The sequence below is a fragment of the Chenopodium quinoa genome, unplaced genomic scaffold (genome assembly GCF_001683475.1).
Source record: "Chenopodium quinoa cultivar QQ74 unplaced genomic scaffold, ASM168347v1, whole genome shotgun sequence".
NCBI lineage: Eukaryota > Viridiplantae > Streptophyta > Magnoliopsida > Caryophyllales > Amaranthaceae > Chenopodium > Chenopodium quinoa.
Genome location: NW_018742914.1, coordinates 107630 through 127214, shown reverse-complemented (window position 1 = coordinate 127214; position 19585 = coordinate 107630). Strand labels below are relative to the sequence as shown.

General features: G+C 33.8%; 1 protein-coding gene across 1 annotated transcript; it reads left to right on the top strand.

Moving 5' to 3' along the window:
- The first annotated feature begins 4640 nt into the window (after positions 1-4640).
- On the top strand, positions 4641-17813 carry LOC110727807. The gene is made up of 14 exons (XM_021907376.1): positions 4641-5331; positions 8060-8132; positions 8219-8349; positions 8508-8867; positions 8953-10241; positions 10758-11071; positions 11161-12779; positions 12884-13041; positions 13482-13642; positions 14043-14203; positions 15920-16606; positions 16685-16745; positions 16877-16975; positions 17492-17813. The coding sequence occupies exons 1-11, from the start codon at positions 5170-5172 to the stop codon at positions 16115-16117; spliced, it is 4626 nt and encodes a 1541-aa protein (XP_021763068.1). The 5' UTR covers positions 4641-5169; the 3' UTR covers positions 16118-16606; positions 16685-16745; positions 16877-16975; positions 17492-17813.
- The last annotated feature ends 1772 nt before the right edge of the window (positions 17814-19585 follow it).

Here is a 19585-nt window from a genome sequence, read left to right as displayed (position 1 = left end):
ACGCTAATTTATCTTCTTTAATAAATACACTAATACAATGATATAAATTAGAAATGCAATTATAAAAATAATATTACATCCAATACAACTCATAAAAATAATCTGATTAACATAAATTGTTCAACTTCAAGTCAAAATAAATGGTTCAAAGTACAACTAAAAGGAAACATCATTTCCATTACAATAATTACTAAGCTACATGCACTAAATATCAATAACATTAGCATATAAGCAGCAACTTTCAGCTATATAATAAGGCTTAAGGCAATATCAACTTTCGGCAGATTTAGAGCAGTAATTGGGTTAAATGTTTAAAGCCTAATTGTAAAACCCAATTATAAAACACAGTAGTCCATAAAATATTTGCTTAATTGTAAATTTCGGTGCTCGGTTTAGTTTAGATCCGATTAGGGTCAATCCGATCTAATCTGAAAATCCGAATTTTCAAAAAATCTCAATCCGATCCGATCCGATTTAAAGTTAGGATCTGATCCAAATTGATAATTCGGTTTGGATTGGATTGGATTTTGGTTTTAATCCGAATTATGGACACCCATATATGTCATGATAATTTGTTAAAGAGAAGCTATTGCGTGCAAATGACCGCACACAATTTCAGTGCGGATGGCTTGGCTGATATATTTTACTTGTTGGCTTATATGTTTCATGAATTAGCTGATATGTTTCATTTGTTGGCTAATATGATTTTTAGGTTGGCTATTGTATTCTTTTTTTTTTTGGCTGATGTATTTTTTAAAATTTTTGATAAGTTCTTTTTTTTTAGCTGATATCAAGCATCATTTGGATTTTATGTTTCTTTACTTGGATGATATGTGCATTTTAATTGTTAGCTTCTATGTTTAATTTTGTTGGCTGATATGTTTATTTTGTTGGCTTACCTGTTGGTTTTGTTGGCTGATACGCTTCATTTGTTGGCTGATATACTCCTCTTGTTGGCTTATATGTATATTTTGTTGACTGATATACTCCTCTTGTTGGCTTATATGTATCTTTTGTTGGCTAATACGTTTTTACTAATGTCTTATATGTCCCTAATGTTGATTGATATAAGACATTAATTGGCTGATATGTTCATTCTAATGGCTAATATAGATCTTTTATTGACTAATATTAACAACATACCCACAATCGTCTCTCTCTCTCTCCCCTCTTCCTCTCTTTCTTTCTTTCTGTTTCAAATGAGAATGGGTTTAATTTCTCATTAACAACAAACAAAGAGAATCATGCAACAAAATAAACAAATAAAGTCATTGTCCATATCATATCATCATCATCATCATACCATCATCATCAACACCCAAAACCACTTCATCTCGCATTTGCGAATTCTAACCCAGAAATTGTAGATCCTGTATGTTCGAAGCTCCACCACCAAACACCACAACCCCTCCCCTACTGTTGCCCGTAGGCCACCACCCCTCCCTTGCTACGAGCCACCACCACCCCTCACCAAAAATTGCAGCCCTAGCGAGCTCCATCGACCAGTCGCTGCTTCTAGGGTTTAAATCGTCAATCGTCATCGTCGTCATCCACCATTGCCATCATCATCATTGTGGTATTTATTGCCATTGTCTTCTTTGGACGCACAAACACTTGGGTGCGGGTGGACGCACCCAATAGTTTGTGTTTGTTAAATATAACTCTGCTAACACTCAAAAATTGTAAGTGCTACCTTTTGTTGTGTAGGAGTAACCCTATCACTATGCTAGATGAGTATAAACTTTTGTTATTTGCTGAATAGGAATAGAGCTAGGTGTGTATAAGCTTTTGTTATTTTCTAAATAGGAACATAATGACCATTAATGGGAGGATAATTTGATATTATGAGTGCATGGACAGTATTATCTTTGAAAATCTTTTCTTATTACTGTATCATGACTAGGATGATTAATTGCCAATAAAATATGAATAATATTTTGAACTCTTTCAATTTCAATTGGTAATTCTTCTATTATTTCTGTATGCATCCTAAAACTATTATTTAGTAATTCTAATTTGCAATATGATTTTTAACTTAAAGATCCTTTTCCAAAACATGTAGAATAACCACTAGCAATACGTACACATAATTTATATTTATTGTAACATTTGATGCATATACCAATTGGTATGTAGATATTTTAGCATTAATGCTACTTATTTCATTAAAAGTTGGGTTAAACCAATGTCAACTAAATCTATGAGGTCACACGTTACAATGTTAGGTCAAACAAGAAAACCAAGTCCAAAAAGTTAATGATCGGCCATATGAGATAATAAGATTTCATTATTAAGGACTTTGGGAAAAATAACATGACGTTCACCATCTTTCAAAAATAAAAACTACTACAACCAGTTAGAAGTTCTCCATAGAAGAAAATATTAATCTCTCCCGTCCAACTAATATTGGTGGAGGTTCGATCTACATTTGTAGACAATTCATAGAGGATCATGGGGCTCCAATCTTCGCAAGAAGCTAGAAGAAAGCTTGGAAATTCACACGTCAAAGGTTAATTCTAAACTATCATGTGTACTTTCATATAATAGGAGATATATATAATTATACATATGCAATAGCTAGAGTTTCTTGAAAAATTTAATCCATACACCTAGAATATTCTAGAAAATACATGGGTATAATGTAGATCAAAAAATTTTCATAATAATTTACAATTTTTAAATCCCGAGGCTAGATTGATTATGCTATGATTAAACCCAAATTGGATCAATAAAAGCAATTCAAAATCCGAATTGAACATATTAGACCAGCATTATATAATCTATAATACTATTAAAACTCATGGGACAACATGCTAACGACATGTGTCACCCATATGCCACATATGCACTACATGTCATCCTACGTATCATCCCTTTTCTCTCACCATATTGATGAATTGTTTTAATGTATAGTTTCTTTAACAAAAACTCTTTATTGGTTTAACTATAATGCTATACTAGATTAGGTCCCGTGCCATGCACAGTAATTTTAAATAATTATTATAGAATGAAAATAACATTTAATTAAAAAAAAACATACATTTACTAACAAAAACAAAAAAAAATACTATAATGAATTTGTCTAAAATAGTAGATGAATTTATTAAGAAATATCCCATTAGCCAGATACGTATTTTAATGTACACATTTGACAATACCCGGTCTATAATATTTGTATATTTAACCAACATATTAGTATCATTTTTTTTTGTTTGCTTATTAACCAAATGAATTTCTGTAAGCTATGTACTATGTATTCAACCCGTAAATGTTTTTCTATTTTAATTTTTTTGAAAGTAAATTGGTGTTGTAAAAAAATAGTACATTACACTCAATATGATACATGTTAAGAATCCGTTATTTTTCCCTAAAACTTATACTCTGTAGTTGTTAATATTTTTGTGGAAGGATTTATCAAATATTTTATTTTAAGTAATTTTTAATATTCTAATCACTTTCTTAAAGCTTCTAAATATACAACATTATTTTATAAAGATATTAAATAAAAAATAAATGCAATTATTAAAGTACATGACACTATGATTGGCAAAATTATGTTGAAGCTAAGTTTGAATTTTTTTTCCCCTTTTACATAAGTTTATATAGTTTTCAAGAATACATGAAATCTTTTATTTATGTATAAGTTTATAATAATTTATTTTTATTTAAGATTTGTTTTTTAAATGAATTTTTTTTATAAAAAAAATAATAAAAAAAAAACTAAGGGACACACCAGATTATGACATGTGTCATTGCAGGTGTGTCTTTTAGTATATAGTTATTGATTGATTGATTGATTGATTGATAATAAAATGTGTTTAATTTAATTGAAAAACTTTTCATATTAACCTCTTAATATATTTTCATTTAGTAATGAATATTGTTCAACATCAACTCTTCTAAATTAATTTGATCAAACTTAAGAAATTATGATGATTCGGGGCATCGCCCGGGTCAATAACTAGTTACCTATGAAAAACTAATTGTTTAATGTCTTTTTGAAATCATAATAAACAGGGTGTCTCTTAATCTATGCTTCTATATTAAAAAGCGTTCCTAGAAACGTTTATGTGCCACGTCACTACTCAATATCCTATGGCATCGCGCCATGTCACCACTCAATAATCCATGACAATGTTTAATTATAAAAAAATATAAAGAGGTTTGAATTCCTAACCTCATGGAAGGAACACCACATGTCTTACCATCGTAACTACCAGTAATTTATGTTCTATTATTCTACATAAAAGTATTTAAATGCATAATACAAAATTGCATCCAAACTCAAAAATTAAGTGACACATATTATTCTTTATATTCTTTTCAATATTCAACATTACATTCCGAATTAGTAATACTACAAACACTTTATTAAAAAAAAAATTACTCGAAGTAACAATTTGGGGCAACGCCCGGGTGACACACTAGTTTAAATCTTTAAAAACTCTTTCGAACATATTAAAGATAAAATTGAATTATTCCAGAGTTTTTCATAAATTGATTTTGGACCGGACCGAACTAGAGACCAAACCGATTAAACCCTCTACATGCTAGAAGCCAAAATTTAAACAAGCAAATTATGATGAAAACATATAATTATGGGAACCATAAATTTAGTTTTCTCCTCTTTCTCTAGTTGGATCGGCCCACTTCTGACAAAATAAGAAGATAGGAGAAGTAGTATAATATTTTTTACCTTCAAAATATTTAGAAAGTGGGGCATTAAAATTAAAACATAAATAAGAAAAAAGAAAAATAAAATTAAAAACGCGGCTGCTTTACACCAAAACAACCGTAGTTCATCTCTGCTAATCATATTCCAGCTCCCACAGATCGTCAATTTTACGATCCACAACTAAAAAGGGGTTTTTAATACTCCTCAATTTTCGATCAATTGCAATTTAATTACCCTAAAAAAACCCAGAAAAATTTATTCTTTTTCTTCCCAATTTAATTCATTTTTTAATTGTTTTTTTTTTCTTTCAATTAGGTGTTTTTTCTGGGTTTCAGCTATTGATCTTGATATAATAAGGTGAAATAACTAATGGGGTTTTCTAGATTTCGATATTCTTCAATGGGTCGAATAGAATTTGTGATTTTATTTTCTGGGATATTGTGAAATAGCTTGGTGAGTAATTTCTGTCAATCGAAACGTTTCGCGTTTCTGAGATGATTTCTTTGGGAAGGAAGGGATTAGAGCAGAGATTTAGCAGTAATAATAATAAGAGAGAGATGGAGGTTGAAACTGAGCTTGAAGAAGGAGAAGCTTGCTCTTACCTAGAGGATGATGATGATACAACCATTGACCCTGATGTTGCCCTTTCTTACTTAGTAAGCTTTAATTGTTATTGGGTTTTATTTTGATTTTATGGATTAATTTTGTGCAAATTTTGTAATTCAATTATATGGTGTTCTTCTAATTTAAGCTGTTTTTAGATCAGGACTCTTCAGTAAGCATTGAAATTTTGCTTAATAGAATCTGTTTGTTTTTATAATTGTATAATTCTTTAGGCATTGTTATTGTATTAGTTAGCTATCATTGATACTTAGATATTCGAGGTCGAGGTGGGAGTGTTTTTGATGGGGTTTTGTTGGTGGGTGAATGGTGTTGAATTTGGTATGTCATGTGGGCAATGAAGTCGGAATTGAGAATTAAGATGCTAGTTTCGATCAAATATTAGTAAATGTGAGCTTCGTGAATGTAAAATTTGAAACCAACTTTGTGTAATGAGGATTATTGGTTTTGAAGATATATGATATAAAGTTTGGGATTTTACCACATTGCTTGAATGTTGAGGATTTTTCTTGTTTGATAATTGGGATACTATCCTAAGTTCATGAAATAATAAAACTTGGAACTTCTCAAAGATTATAGCTGATTAATAATTGGTGTGGACCACAGAAGAAACTTTGATCTTCTTTGATTGTCTGATGTTTTATAATGAAGTGCCAGTAGCACATATATGTCTTGGAGGTTGGAATGAACTATACAACAGTTGTTCTAGGTTATCTTACTAAATTTGAGATTTTATGGACTATGGTGGCTGATTAAAATGATCCAAACTTGCCGAAAATTTGTGAAATGTCATCGAATGATAATCCTTGAATAAATACTTGGCCTTTTTCATGCTGGGGGAGGCAGGGAAGAGAGGGGGGGGGGGGGGTTGAGGTTCCCTCAACTTGTTGATGATTTCATGCTAAGTTTCATCACAGAAGTTACTCTATAATCCAAAAAACCTAGATCTGCTTGCCTGCACATTTTATGACCAGCTACTCTTGAGCAGCAAAAGAAAGTGCTAGCTCTACTCATTAACTATATGGAGTCATTAATTTGTTATTAACTACCTTGCAATATCTGACAGCTTATTTTGATCAAAGTGTCCGTTGATGATACTTTCATATTAATAAAGTTAAAATATCTTGTATAGTGTGCTCTTGCTTTGTCAAACATAGTCTTGTATCTTGGAGGAACTGCCTCAGTTTAACCGTAGGAATATATGAGAATGCCACCCCGATTTGGAAGGATAATATTAGCATATAAGGCTATATCTTGAATGAATAGTAGACTGTCATAGAAAAGGACTATGAGAAGAGATAACAAGAATTAATTGGTATATCAAGATTTTACCCTTATATGCTAATACCATATATGCCAATCAATGTAATTTTCCAATTAAATAGCTGGGAAGTGCTCGTTATTTCTTAACTTTCCTGATATCTTAATTGAGGAGGAATTTACTTATTAACTAACCAGCGTCCAACATATAAGATTCTTATTACAAGTCATAGAAGAATTTACTATTTTGCTTTTTTAAGTATTTGATTACTATTGACTAAGTAAACTATAGGTGATCTTAGATAACTTGTTTGTTGATGCTCTATACATACTGGTTACCTAGGTCTATTGATTACTGTAGAAGTCAATCTTGTTGAACCTCAAAACAAGTTGTGATTAAAGAAAGAGGGTCCAGGAACTACTAACTTGCTGAAAGCATACTGTCTATTAAGCAAGTATATTGCAGAACAATATGGCATAGTTTAGCATGGTTGACAAGATTAGTATTCCTAGAATTATCTAGTTGCTGGATAAAGAGTGTGAGAGTCACCATATGTGGTTCTGATAGAGTAGAACAGATGACTAGACTTGCTTTTAATTTTTTTTTATATCCGGCTAAGATGGCACTTAAGATCAGGAATTAATTTTTTTTCTTACAGATGCAGAGACTTTTCTTTGTTAATTCTTTGTTAAACTTTCTAGTGACATCGGTCAGTTTCTCTATCATGTGGTTAAAAGTAAGTATTTGAGAAAAGTTAATAGTAGTATTATGTTTTTCACCTTTCATGATGGTATGGCATATAATGATGGACCAAGTTTATCTCTATTTTGAATTTAATCCCTCATCTCAGCCACATGTTAAAGTCAATTGCATAAGTGATGGTGAATTTTTCCTTATTTAAGTGCATGGTAAATTTTTGTTATCTCTATTTTTGTTATGGCCCATGATACCAAATCACGACAAATATAAGCTTTTGACTTAGGATATAGAATGATTGATGGCTAGCCACTACTTCAGATCTCTATTTCAAAATTCAAAAACTCCATCCTGATTGATTTTCCACCTCCTGAGTTCGGTGACTAACAAGATTGCAAGTCACAAGTTTAATAGGGGACAAATGATCTAGGATGAATTGGTACCCATTGTTTCTTTTCCTTCGTACTCCATTTTTTCATTTTTTTTTTCACGATTTATATATGTTTTTTCAAAATAGAAATCTGATAATGCACATGCCGACACAGAGATGAAGATAAATCTTTAGGGATTTGAAATTTTTTTGTCCTAACTTTGTCAATAACTATATCTGTAATGAAATATGGGTGTATGATGTTATCAAGGTGAAATGTTTTGGCAGTAGAGTAATGACCAAACTGTTGGCTTCTTTTTTCTGATACAAGCCATTTATGTACCCATTCTTGTTATCAATTTCGACTCGGTTTGTCACTTTGTTTTGGTGCTGTGCACTATATTATTGGTGACAATATTTTAATTGTCTTTTCAAGGATGATAAACTTCAAGATGTACTGGGGCACTTTAAGAAAGATTTTGAAGGGGTGGTTTCGGCCGAGAGTTTGGGTGAGTCAATTATTACTATTCATCTACTCTTTTCTATGATTTGAAAGATTTGGCACATTAATTATCCTTGCCTCGTGATATTTCAGGAGCAAAATATGGTATATATGGTTCGTTCTTGCCAACTTATCGCCGGTCACCTGTTGGATCTCAATCTAAAAGTCCACCAAGAGTTCAAAATAATATTACTCCCCAGTCTCCAAATACATTACAAACGGAGGTACTCTTACTATATTATTTTATGACGTATCTCTTGTTAAATTTATTGGTGGAAACATTATTCATTTGCATAGAAGGCTTTGTCTTTACTTTTAATTTGTTTATATGTTTTAAAAATGGCTATTTTGGATATTTCTTATTTGTCTGACTTGTCTCTAGGCTGGTCATCATAAATCTCTTGCTCCAGCCAATGTCTCGTATTCAATAAAACAAGGATCTGCTTCTACTGGTTCTGCATTACCCCAAAATGACCTGAGTAGAAAAAATGGGAGGAATAATTCTATTAAGTCATTGGATTTGTGTGCAACTAAATCTGAAGTTCGTGATCAGAAAACGCTGAAAGTTCGAATTAAAGTGGGTTCAGATAATTTGTCAGTGAAGAAAAATGCTGAAATCTATAGTGGTCTTGGCCTTGATGGTTCTCCAACTTCATCACATGATGATAGCCCAATGGAGAATGAAAGGCTGTCTTGTAGACTTTCATTAGATGGTTTCGAGTCTCCAAGTCAAATTATTCAAGTGAGTTCATGGTTTTGTTTACTTTTTCTTATGAAAATTACTTATTCTCTCTTATTCTTATTGATCTCTATTATATTTCTGGCAGATGATGACATCCTCCCTGCTATTAGGAGGTTGCTTTTTGTCTCCTCTTCCAGATGACCTGATGTGTTTGAGTGGAAGGCCAAAACAAATCCAAGACATTCTTACTGAAACTTCCTCCAAGGTCGAACTGAAAAATTTTGTCACAGGGCACCCAACTTTTCCAATCAAAGATAAGACGACAAATTCTGTTGAGAACAGCATGAAGTTGTTGGATAGAAAAGGGTTATCTTTGCAAGATAAGGGAGATGGGAAGGACAGCAATATAGGTTTTGGTTCCCAATTGAAGGAGACAGACATTGATGCTGTTTCCTGTGATGAGCTTGTTTCTAAAGCTTTGAAACTTCCCCTTCTATCTAATGCTCACAGTGAGGTGAGAGGCTCTCCAACAGCTTCTTTGAAGCAAACAGTTTTCAGTGATACATCAGAGAAGGAACCTTTAGAACCAGTTTTTGTCCATGTCAGCTTAAGTGAGAAATCAACTGGGAAGGTATCGTATGCTGCAAATAACTTAAATAGCAAAGCTGCTGAAGTCCGAAACAATATGGGGACCGATTCAGAAAAAGTTGGTGCTGACAAAATTAAAACAGTTGACAGTACTACTAATTTAAGTATTGGTGCTTCCAATTTAAAAAAAGCTTCAAAGAATGGACTGAAAGATCCTGTAAATCAAGGGACCAACAAATTTACTTCCCGTGATGATGCTATGGCTGTATCTTGTGGGAATGGACAGTTCTCGTCTGGGGATGAAAAAAGACCAAAGAAAAGTCAAGCTCGTGGATTTGCTACTGGAAAAATAGCCATGGAAATTAATGAAGATAGTTCTCCGGTGCTGAAAGACATGAAGTATACTGATGCTGAGAAAACTGCTTGTAGAACTGAAGTGCAAAAGGATTCCAAGCTAGGCATGGGTCAATATGTTGACTTCTTTGGAGAGATGAATGATGAAGAAGGTGACATAATGGACTCCCCAGATGTCCCTTCTGGAGAGATGTTGAAGACCTCTGAGGTGGTTGACAAGAACAGCTTATTTTATGAGAACAATTCTAAGGAGAGGACAATTTCCTTGGATACACGCAAGGGAACAACTCTTGGGGAGAAACTTAAAGGGCACTCTACCAATCCTCCAGTGCCAGAAAATGGCCGCCCTATATTTGAAACAGCTCCTACTAGCAATGAAGCAAATGTTGATTGGGTTGGATGTGACAAATGCCAGAAATGGCGAGTTTTCCCACCTGGCTGTAAACCTGACAACCTTCCTGATAAGTGGGACTGCAGTATGATGACCTGGCTGTAAGCTTCTTTTTGATCAAATCTTTGTTTCCTTGCTTTTCATCCAATTCACACTGCTTTCAAACATTTTTTTGGCTTGTGATGGTTGATGGGTTATCATGCAGGAAAGAGTTTCTGGTGTTAATTTTTCTTACACATTTCAAAAACTAGGGTGGCTAATGCGCGCGCCATAGCTAACCTTGTTTGGGAGCTTTTTCAGTTGTTGGTTACATTAATGAGGAAAAATATGTAAACAAATGTTTTAGGGGTAAAATTGTCCACACACTATTCTAAATAGTTTTTTTTTAAAAAAAACAATTAACATTAATGAAGGAAAAAAAAAGGAAAAAAAAGAAAAAGAAAGGGGGCAATTAACTTTAATGAAGGTAACAAGTTGTACATATTAATTTGGGTAAACATGTAAATGTATATTTTGAAGGGTAAAATTGGCAGCACACTATTCATAAGAGTTGTCTCATACTTTTTACAAGGTAGGGATTATGTTGAGTTCTTATACACTTTTGATTTTATCTCTAGGCCTGATATGAACCGTTGCAGCGCCAGTGAGGAGGAAACCAACAATTTCCATGTCCCTCCTCCTGGAATGACTTCAGCTGATATTATGAACTCTGGGAGAATAACCAGTAAAGTAAGAAAACCATCAAAATCATCTTTCCAAAATTCTCCAAAAAAGCCTCCAAGCTCTGTAAAGAAGCAACTGTCAGCAAAAGAGCCATACCACTTGAACGGACTAGATCCTGAGCAACAAGCTAAGTCTGGTGACATATATCCAGATACTGGTCAACATAAAAAAATAGAGAAGCACAGAATGGATTGTTACTCTGATGGAGGTATTAAATGTCAAGTATCCTTGTCTAATTGTTCTGATCTGAGCACTCTTATTTGTTATGGAGTATTGATTTTCTTGGTGTTCCCACAGGTCATGCTAAGAACCCAAAAATAAAAAGCAAAAGGGAATCCGATCAAGATTTTTCTAGAACTCCTAAGAAAAGTAAAACACGTAGCATGCAAACTGGGGATAATGATCGGGTAGCTGCTCATGATCAAGGTTTTGAGACTTTGGGTGTTAGCTCAGGCTATGGGCTGGGAGCTGGTATATCTGGAAAGGATCAGGCATCTGACTCAGAATTCTTTGCTTCCCAGAACTCTAAGGATGACATCGATAGCATCCGTCCATATTATTTTGGGAAATCAAAATTGCAAGTTGAGGACCTCCCAGTTGTTGGTTCCGTGCATGTCAGCAAGTCTGATAGTGGAAATAAGAAGAGAAAGAGTGATAATTTCAAGGATCCTCCAAATTCTACTCCATCTTCTGGCAAATTGACGGATGATAATGAAAAATCTAGCAGGAAGAGGCATAGGATTTCCAAGTCAGAGGGAAAAGATTCCAGTGCAAGTAAAAGAAGTGGTAAAGCAGACAAGAAGACTAAAAATGTTTCACAACACAGATTGGTTAGTAATGAATCTGTGCAAAAGGATTCATTAGGTGCAAATCCTGTTATGGCAGCTACATCAAGCTCTTCAAAAATTTCTGGATCTCTTAAAGTCAAATCAAAGTTCCAGGAAATAAAAGGTTCACCTGTTGAATCAGTTTCTTCTTCTCCCTTGAGAATTCCAAATCCAGATAATTTCATTTCTGGGTACAAAGTAACAGTAGGGAATGATGACGTCCAAGAGGCCACCAAACTGGCAACAAACAGTCCTACAAGGTGCTCTGCTGTTGATTATGATGGCAACGATGATCAATCTGGAGCTATACCGAACGATAAAATTGCAACAGGCACACTTCATGGCTCTTCAAATTTTATTGGCTTGCAAGACAAAATTACAGGAGATTCACAGCTGACTAATGGTAACAGCCGCATTGAAAACTTGAACCTAGATAATGGGTTCCCCTCAGAGACACAAGCTTCACATAGATGTGTGAATGAAACAGCAGCTAGAGGTGAACTCCGTCTTGGTGCCAATATTTCTAACTCAGGAAAATCTTGTAAGGATTCTCCTTCACTCTCCAATGATAAGAATCAAACATTGAAATCTAATTCTGGGAAGAGCAAAGTTAAGATGTCCGACTCATATGAGAACTCACTGAATCATACAATAGCTCATGAAGAGAGAGAAGGGGATAGGAAAGTTAAAGTTGATGAAAAATGTGGGTCAAATGCTGATAAGAAGGTTGATGTGGATAAATCTGAGGACTTGGTACCAATATCTGCAAAAGAGAAGTCCAGGCATATACTGCGTTCTGATGTTGAGAAAAAGGAGACGTTAGATAATCTGCAACCTAAGCAAGGTATTAAGGCCAGTACTTCAGCCAGTGATGCTCGTCCTGATGCTCTTCCTAGGGAGCCCAGACTGAATAAAAAAGCTGATAGTCAGAATGGAACTCATATTTTGTCAAAGCAAACAATATCTAATGGCCACAGGATCAAGAATCAGGATGCTCCAAGTCCTCTTAGAAGGGATTCTTCTAGTCAAGCTGCAAGCAGTGCTATTAAAGAAGCCACAAACCTCAAACACTTGGCTGATCGACTGAAGGTGATAATAGTCTCTGTTCTCTCCTCTGAAAAGAAATCAGAAAATGAAAGAAATGCTAAAGTGTCCTTTCTTTCTAAATTTGTGTTATTTGCTGACTGTTGCAGAGCTCAAGTCCAACAGAAAGTATAGCAATGTACTTTGAAGCAGCACTGAAGTTTCTTCATGGAGCCTCCCTTCTAGAATCTGGAAAAACTGAGAACATTAAACATGCAGATATTGCTCAATCTAAGCAAATCTATAGTAGTACCGCAAAGCTTTGCCAGTAAGTAAACAAGTCAGTGCTGGATGCACAGCACTGAAATTGCTAAGACTAATTCTTTCCAGCATTCTAATACTGGGTGGCATATTGTTTCAACTAAAAAGGCAGATACTTTGACAAATTAGTTGTACTTCATGCATCCTTTGATATCTCTCTGTGGATATCTGATGTCTGCAATTTCAGAGAACTTGAACTTGCACGTGCGCGCGCACACACGCGACACATTATAACAATTTTGCTGTAAATTATTTCCTCTAGTAATATATACATGTTGATTTATTATCACACACACACATGCTGCTTAAATTATTAACCTAAGTGACTGCAGTGATTGTTTCCATATTTTATTTCAACAATTTACTATAACCTCTAGTAATATGTAGTCATATACATCTTGATTTATTATGTTCGCTAACTAAAGTTTCTCCTCAAATGGAATATAGGTTTTGTGCCCATGAATTTGAGAAGATGAAAGACATGGCTACTGCTGCACTGGCATACAAATGTGTGGAAGTGGCATATATGAGGGTAATTTATTCTTCACATAATTCTGCAAGCAGAGATAGGCATGAATTGCAGGCTGCTCTGCAGATGGTTCCTCCAGGTAAAGGAATATGCTTGTACTTATGACCTTGTTTTCCTTTTTCTTTTGTGCTATTCTTTTTATCCGCTTTCGATATTCTGGGACTTTCAATTAGTTATTTATTTTCATCTTCCTAACAAAATACATAGCAGACCAATTTTATATTTTTATGCTTCACTGCCACCAGCGGTATTTCTGCCAATAGGCCCTATTTTTGACATGTGTTTGGGGCTGAGGGCAGTAGGGCTGGTGGTCAAACCCCTTACATCGACCTGAATTATATTGTTGCTTCTTTCTAGTAGCTGTTTATCATTGATCATTTTCGTAAAAACTGACCCCTGTCCAATTTTTGTCTTTGATCAGCTGCTGCTACTGATGTTTAGCAAAGTAGAAGCCACTAATTTTGAATTTGTATGTGTAGGAGAGTCGCCTTCTTCATCCGCCTCTGATATTGACAACTTAAACAACAATGCTAATGGGGACAAGGCTGCTCAGGCCAGAAGTGGTGGTTCACCTCAACTTGCAGCAAACCTCGTCATTGCAGCCAAGAACCGTCCAAACTTTTCTAGGCTTCTTAGTTTTGTAAGTTCCCCTGTTGCTTGTCTGAAATAATGGTGTATCTACTTATGCTACTGAAACCTGATGTTACTTGCCTTGAAACTGAGAAATAATTATTCTGTTTATGTTTATATCAGCCTGAATAATTAATATTTGGGAAAATAATTCTAAATATTCCAATTTTAATCTTTTAACTTTTGTGAATCCCAACTTTGAATGAATTCAGATTAATCCTAATCTAAGAGGGGGAGGGGAGGGGGAATGGGGGTGGGTTTCCCAAACGATTCCTCTCTAACGGATTATGAACTATTGCAGTATTTCTAGTTCCAAATCAATGACATCTAGGCTAAGTTTAGTTTGCCTTATTTTTGCTTATCTGAACTTATTTCTTCTGATTTGATGTGATTTGATCTAATTGTCTAATTTGACTAAACTTTGACCTTATATTGTACGTTAATTCATAAGGAAAAATATAGTAAACGAGGTCTTATTAGATTTTTGTAAATGTATATTTTCTAAATTTGTAATTTTCATAATCACTTTCATAATGGAATTAAAAATATCAAGTGACAAAACTTTGCGCATAAAAAAATATAGTGTGGTCTTAACTTTTACTTTCTGATTTCTAACTAGTCATATTTCATATTTCGTAAAATGTGGGCTTAATTTAGTTTGGAGAGTTGGGGAAAGTATGGGTGGTGGTGGAGATGAGGTGGTGGTTTACATTTTTTGAGTTGATGGGGAATAGGGGGAAAGTGAATGAGTATGAAAGTGATAGTGGGGAGGGGCCAGCTAAGGGTATGAAGGAAGAGAGAAAACACGCAAGGACTTTTTTGGACAATAAACATTGCAAATTAACCTTGGATCATGCTAATGGTTATCCCCTTGAAAGTTGAACTTATATTGCGTCAACTCAAAGTTGAAATTATATTTAACATGCCGCTCAAAGTCAGATATGCTTATATCTCTTTGTATGTTACATGAATCTTAAAGCATGTTGGACTGTTAAGTCTTGACATTGCATAGTTATGTTTCAATTGATTATTCTGTTTGGTGATTAGAGAAGCTCCTGCAACCAAACGGTCAAGTAAACCATATTCTTTAGCTGACTCTTGTCTCTTGCTAGCTAGTTATTCAGCAAACATCTCCTAAGTCAAAGTGAGGATCCAAAACCTTGCATTCACAATTTTTCTTGTAGGTAATAATAAATGGTGATGACTTTGAGGAAGTGTCATGCTAAAAGTCCATAATTATGCAATTATACCTCTAGATGTCTTTATCTCTATAAATTTCCATCACCACACCGCTCATTATTCATACCAACAATCATTATCACTTACCAATGGGGACTTTGTATAATTTTACTAGCAAGTGGCATACTAAAAGTCCATAATTATGCAATTATACCTCTAGAAGCATATATATAAATTTTCATCACCACACCACTCACTAGTCATAACCGACAATTGTTATCACTTACCAATGGCTTAGCTGGTCCCACTAGCTTGTGAAATCATTTTTTATCACCTAAGATTTCCCTTGCCCTCAGACCATGAAACCAAGATTAGAGGTTTGACTGAAATCAACGTCTATAATGAGCTCAATCAGTAACAAGCTATTCCATAAAATATTCGTATATACCCCTAAAGTGCTGTGGCTTAGAGAAGGTACTTTATCTTCATATAAATTGCTCTAAAGTTAAGATTGATGTTATGCCCTGATTAGGTTTATCTTTTGCAGGCTCAGGATGTAAATTCTGCAATGGAAGCTTCAAGAAAATCACGCACTGCTTTTGCAGCTGCTAATGTTAGCACAGGTCAGGCAAATTTAAAAGAGGGAGGAATCACTTCCATTAAGAGAGCTCTGGATTTCAACTTCTATGATGTTGACGGGCTACTGCGTTTGGTACGGCTTGCTAAGGAAACAATCAGCCGTTAAGCAGTTATTTTTGGCAGTTCATGTTGTCCAGAGAAAGCTTGTCTTTTGTGGAACTGTCTTGTGGAGGTAAAAGTGGATGGGTTTCATTTTTTGCTTGCATGTGGTGATATGGATCAGAAATCATTTCATGTCTTCAGCTGGTTCCTTACATGGACAAGAGACTCATTGCAAGCTGTTGACAATAGTATCAAGGCTATCGATTATCTTATGTTTCTTGGGGTAGCAGTCAATGAGAATTCTTTTTGCCGCTAATTATTATTGGAAGGGATGGCAATTACCATTCTTGGATTTCCATCCTGTTATGACAAGAGAATTCCTATCCCGTTCATGTTATTTTAATTCATGTATGATTGTGTACATAAAAGAGATTAGAACATGAGAAATGTAGCTCATATGGAGTAACAGTCACTGGAGCTTGCTGGGAACCCTGAAACCACATCTCTTGTTTCTAGACAATCCCAGAAGATTGAGGAAAAACTACAATTTGAGGTAACTACTTTTTCCAAGGCATATCATGATGGTTTTGTGAAGATTGTAATTTGATTGTTTCTGTTTCATTTATGGCAGTGCTGACATTTTCTAAATGAGAGATATAAGTGGTATGAAGCACCGAATACATGTATATAAGGTAATAATGAAGTCTTCATTAATTATAAAGTCTTTATACTACGTATTATATATGATGTTCTGAACTAAGTCTGGTATCCCATTGCTTGTATTAGGCTATATTACTCATTTTTTTTCTCTATCCGCAAACAGGCAGCAAAATCTTCCGTATATTTTTAGGAAGAAACACTGCAGAGTTTGCACAGCACACTCCTAAACTGGGATCACTAATGATGGGATCAGCTCTGACAGGTAAATTTAAATTGCCTACTAGATCTCCAGCTCTTTGATTAATAGATTGTCCTGTAATTCTGATTAATCTAAAATCTCAAACAACTGGATGCCTTTTGTTAATTAATATGAAGAAATAAGTTAGTTCTGAATTTGTACTGTGTATATTTTCATTGTTGACTGCATAGCATTAATTTTAGTTTAGTATTGATCTACCTTATTGATGTCACACATAAACATTATTGTACATTGAAAAGGTTGGACTTAAAGAGACTCAAACTGAATTGGTGCAACATCATATTGTCGTCGTTTCTAGATGAATTGTCATCTTTAAAACCTATCCTTTCGTGAATTTGTTAGTTTTGATTCTTTTAATCTTCCCGCTATGTTTCTTTGCTGAATCTTTTCAGATGAGTTACATTGATTATTAACATCATTGTTTGTAATATCTTCTGCTTGATTCGAATATATTCACCCACAACACTTTTCCTTTTGCTTTATGCACTAGATTGATGAGATTTTTATTTTGATTTTCAGGAGTATGCTGCAGGTTTTAGTTAACTTTGATAACTGTAAATACAAGAAACATGAATACCCCTACCTATTTTAAGGTTTTTCCCCCTCTAAATTCGTTTATTTTTTTTTCCGGAAACAATGTATAAGCAATTTTTTTTTTTCAACGAAAACAAGTAACTTATTGTCTTACTACAACCTATGTATTCTGTTTATCTCTTAGATACACCCCAAACGGCATGTATATCATTTTCATTATATGATACACTAGTACAATCCTGATCTTAAAGGGCATTGCCCGGATACCTGAGTCAGGTTGTTTTGTGAAAGGTTCCGACTTGATAAAGCCTTCTTCTTTCCTTTTAAAAAAGGGACAATATCTTTCATAGGACCAAACAATAAACTTTGGTGCTTTTAGTGAATATATACTAGGTTAGATCCCGTGCCATGCACGGTGATCTATAGTTAGAAACCAAATTAGCCTCGTGTGATTGACGACATAAAAATTTCAAACCATTAATTGCAATGGTATTTAGATTTAAATAATTTTGAAGATTGTAAAAATTTAACCTAATTATGCAATACAGAGTACTCTTAAATCGGGAGTAAATATATTTGGAAGTCAGATAGTTTTTTTTTTTATAAATCCATAATAATGCAAAAAAAAAAATGAATAAAAAATAGCATACTTCGTAATATAATAATTGACTTCAAAAAAAAAAAAAAAACTCCGTAAATATTTTTAATAATTTAAGGTAAAAAATAAGAAGGTTTAAAAAAAAAGTAAAAATAAAAATAGAATGATGTCAGCAATTGATTTAGGCAGGAAATTTTTTTACAACTTGACATCTATACAATTTAAATAGGGGATGATGTCAACGGTTGTTACTTTAGTTATATTTATAGATGTTTGAGCATAGATTTCGGCCCCTTAAATATATAATTTCCACCGGTCATCCCTAGTTTTTTCTCTTACAAATTACTTCTTTTATTCTTTTTAGTTTGTTCCATTGCACTTTTATGAGTAAACTGATATAAAATTTGACCACAGATTAACACTAACTAGCCTTCTGGCCCGTGCAATGTACGGCTTGTTCTTAGAAAATTGCATTGAGAGATGAGTGAGGAAATACCAATAAATAATTATGAGTGTAATATGTAAATGAAAACAAAACTAAAGAAATAAAAATTTTGGGACTTTAATTTGAAATGAGACTTAATAGAAAGAAGATGGAAGGACTAAAATCAAAGAGAGAAAATAAAAAGGTTGAATTAAAGAGAGGAGATGAAGATGAAGGGTTTAATGAAAGAGTTAAGAAAAATTGTATAATTAAAAATAAAAATGTAAAACAACACGTGGCACATTGAGTTAAAGAAGAAGATAGGGAAGTGTAATAAAATGATGACATGTCTTTTTTGGTTTGTTTTTTTAACTACTATTTTTTTTTTTGAAATATTGAAATATTGTTTTTTTAACTACTAAGTATAGATTTGTAAATAAATAAATAAAAAGTTCAGAAAAAATGTTGTATATTGGTGGGTGATATTTTGTTAAATTTATTTCAATATCCACTCTTATGATATGACTGTTTTTTTTTTCTTTTTTTTTTTTTTTTTTTTTTTTTTTTGCATCAACTTATAGAAGAAATTTACATTTGAAGACATCTTGAAATTCGTGACATGGGATAAACAAATAGGAGCAAAGTAATTTTCAAGGATAATCAAAGTCTTAGAGTTGTCGATTGGAAAAATTTCTGGAAATAATCCCACCTTTATCTCATCCGCCCAAAATAATCTCATCTTTTGATTATTTTTTAATAATCCGACCTTTATACCCTATCTGCTCCCAATGATTCCAAGTGACTAGAAACCGACTAAACAGGTTACCATTTGTAATTTGGGATTGTTTGCACACGTGTTACCACTCAATTAGTTAAAAATTAAAAAATTAAAAGAAAAAAGAAAAGTTATTGAAAAATATAAAAAAAATTAAAAAAACCCCAACTGCTACACTCACTCCGGCAGACCCACCACCGAAACCACCTCTCCTACCCAGCCCACCCACCGAAACAACCTCCTCTACCTAGCCCACCAATCGAAATTGTCCCTCTTCCCTAG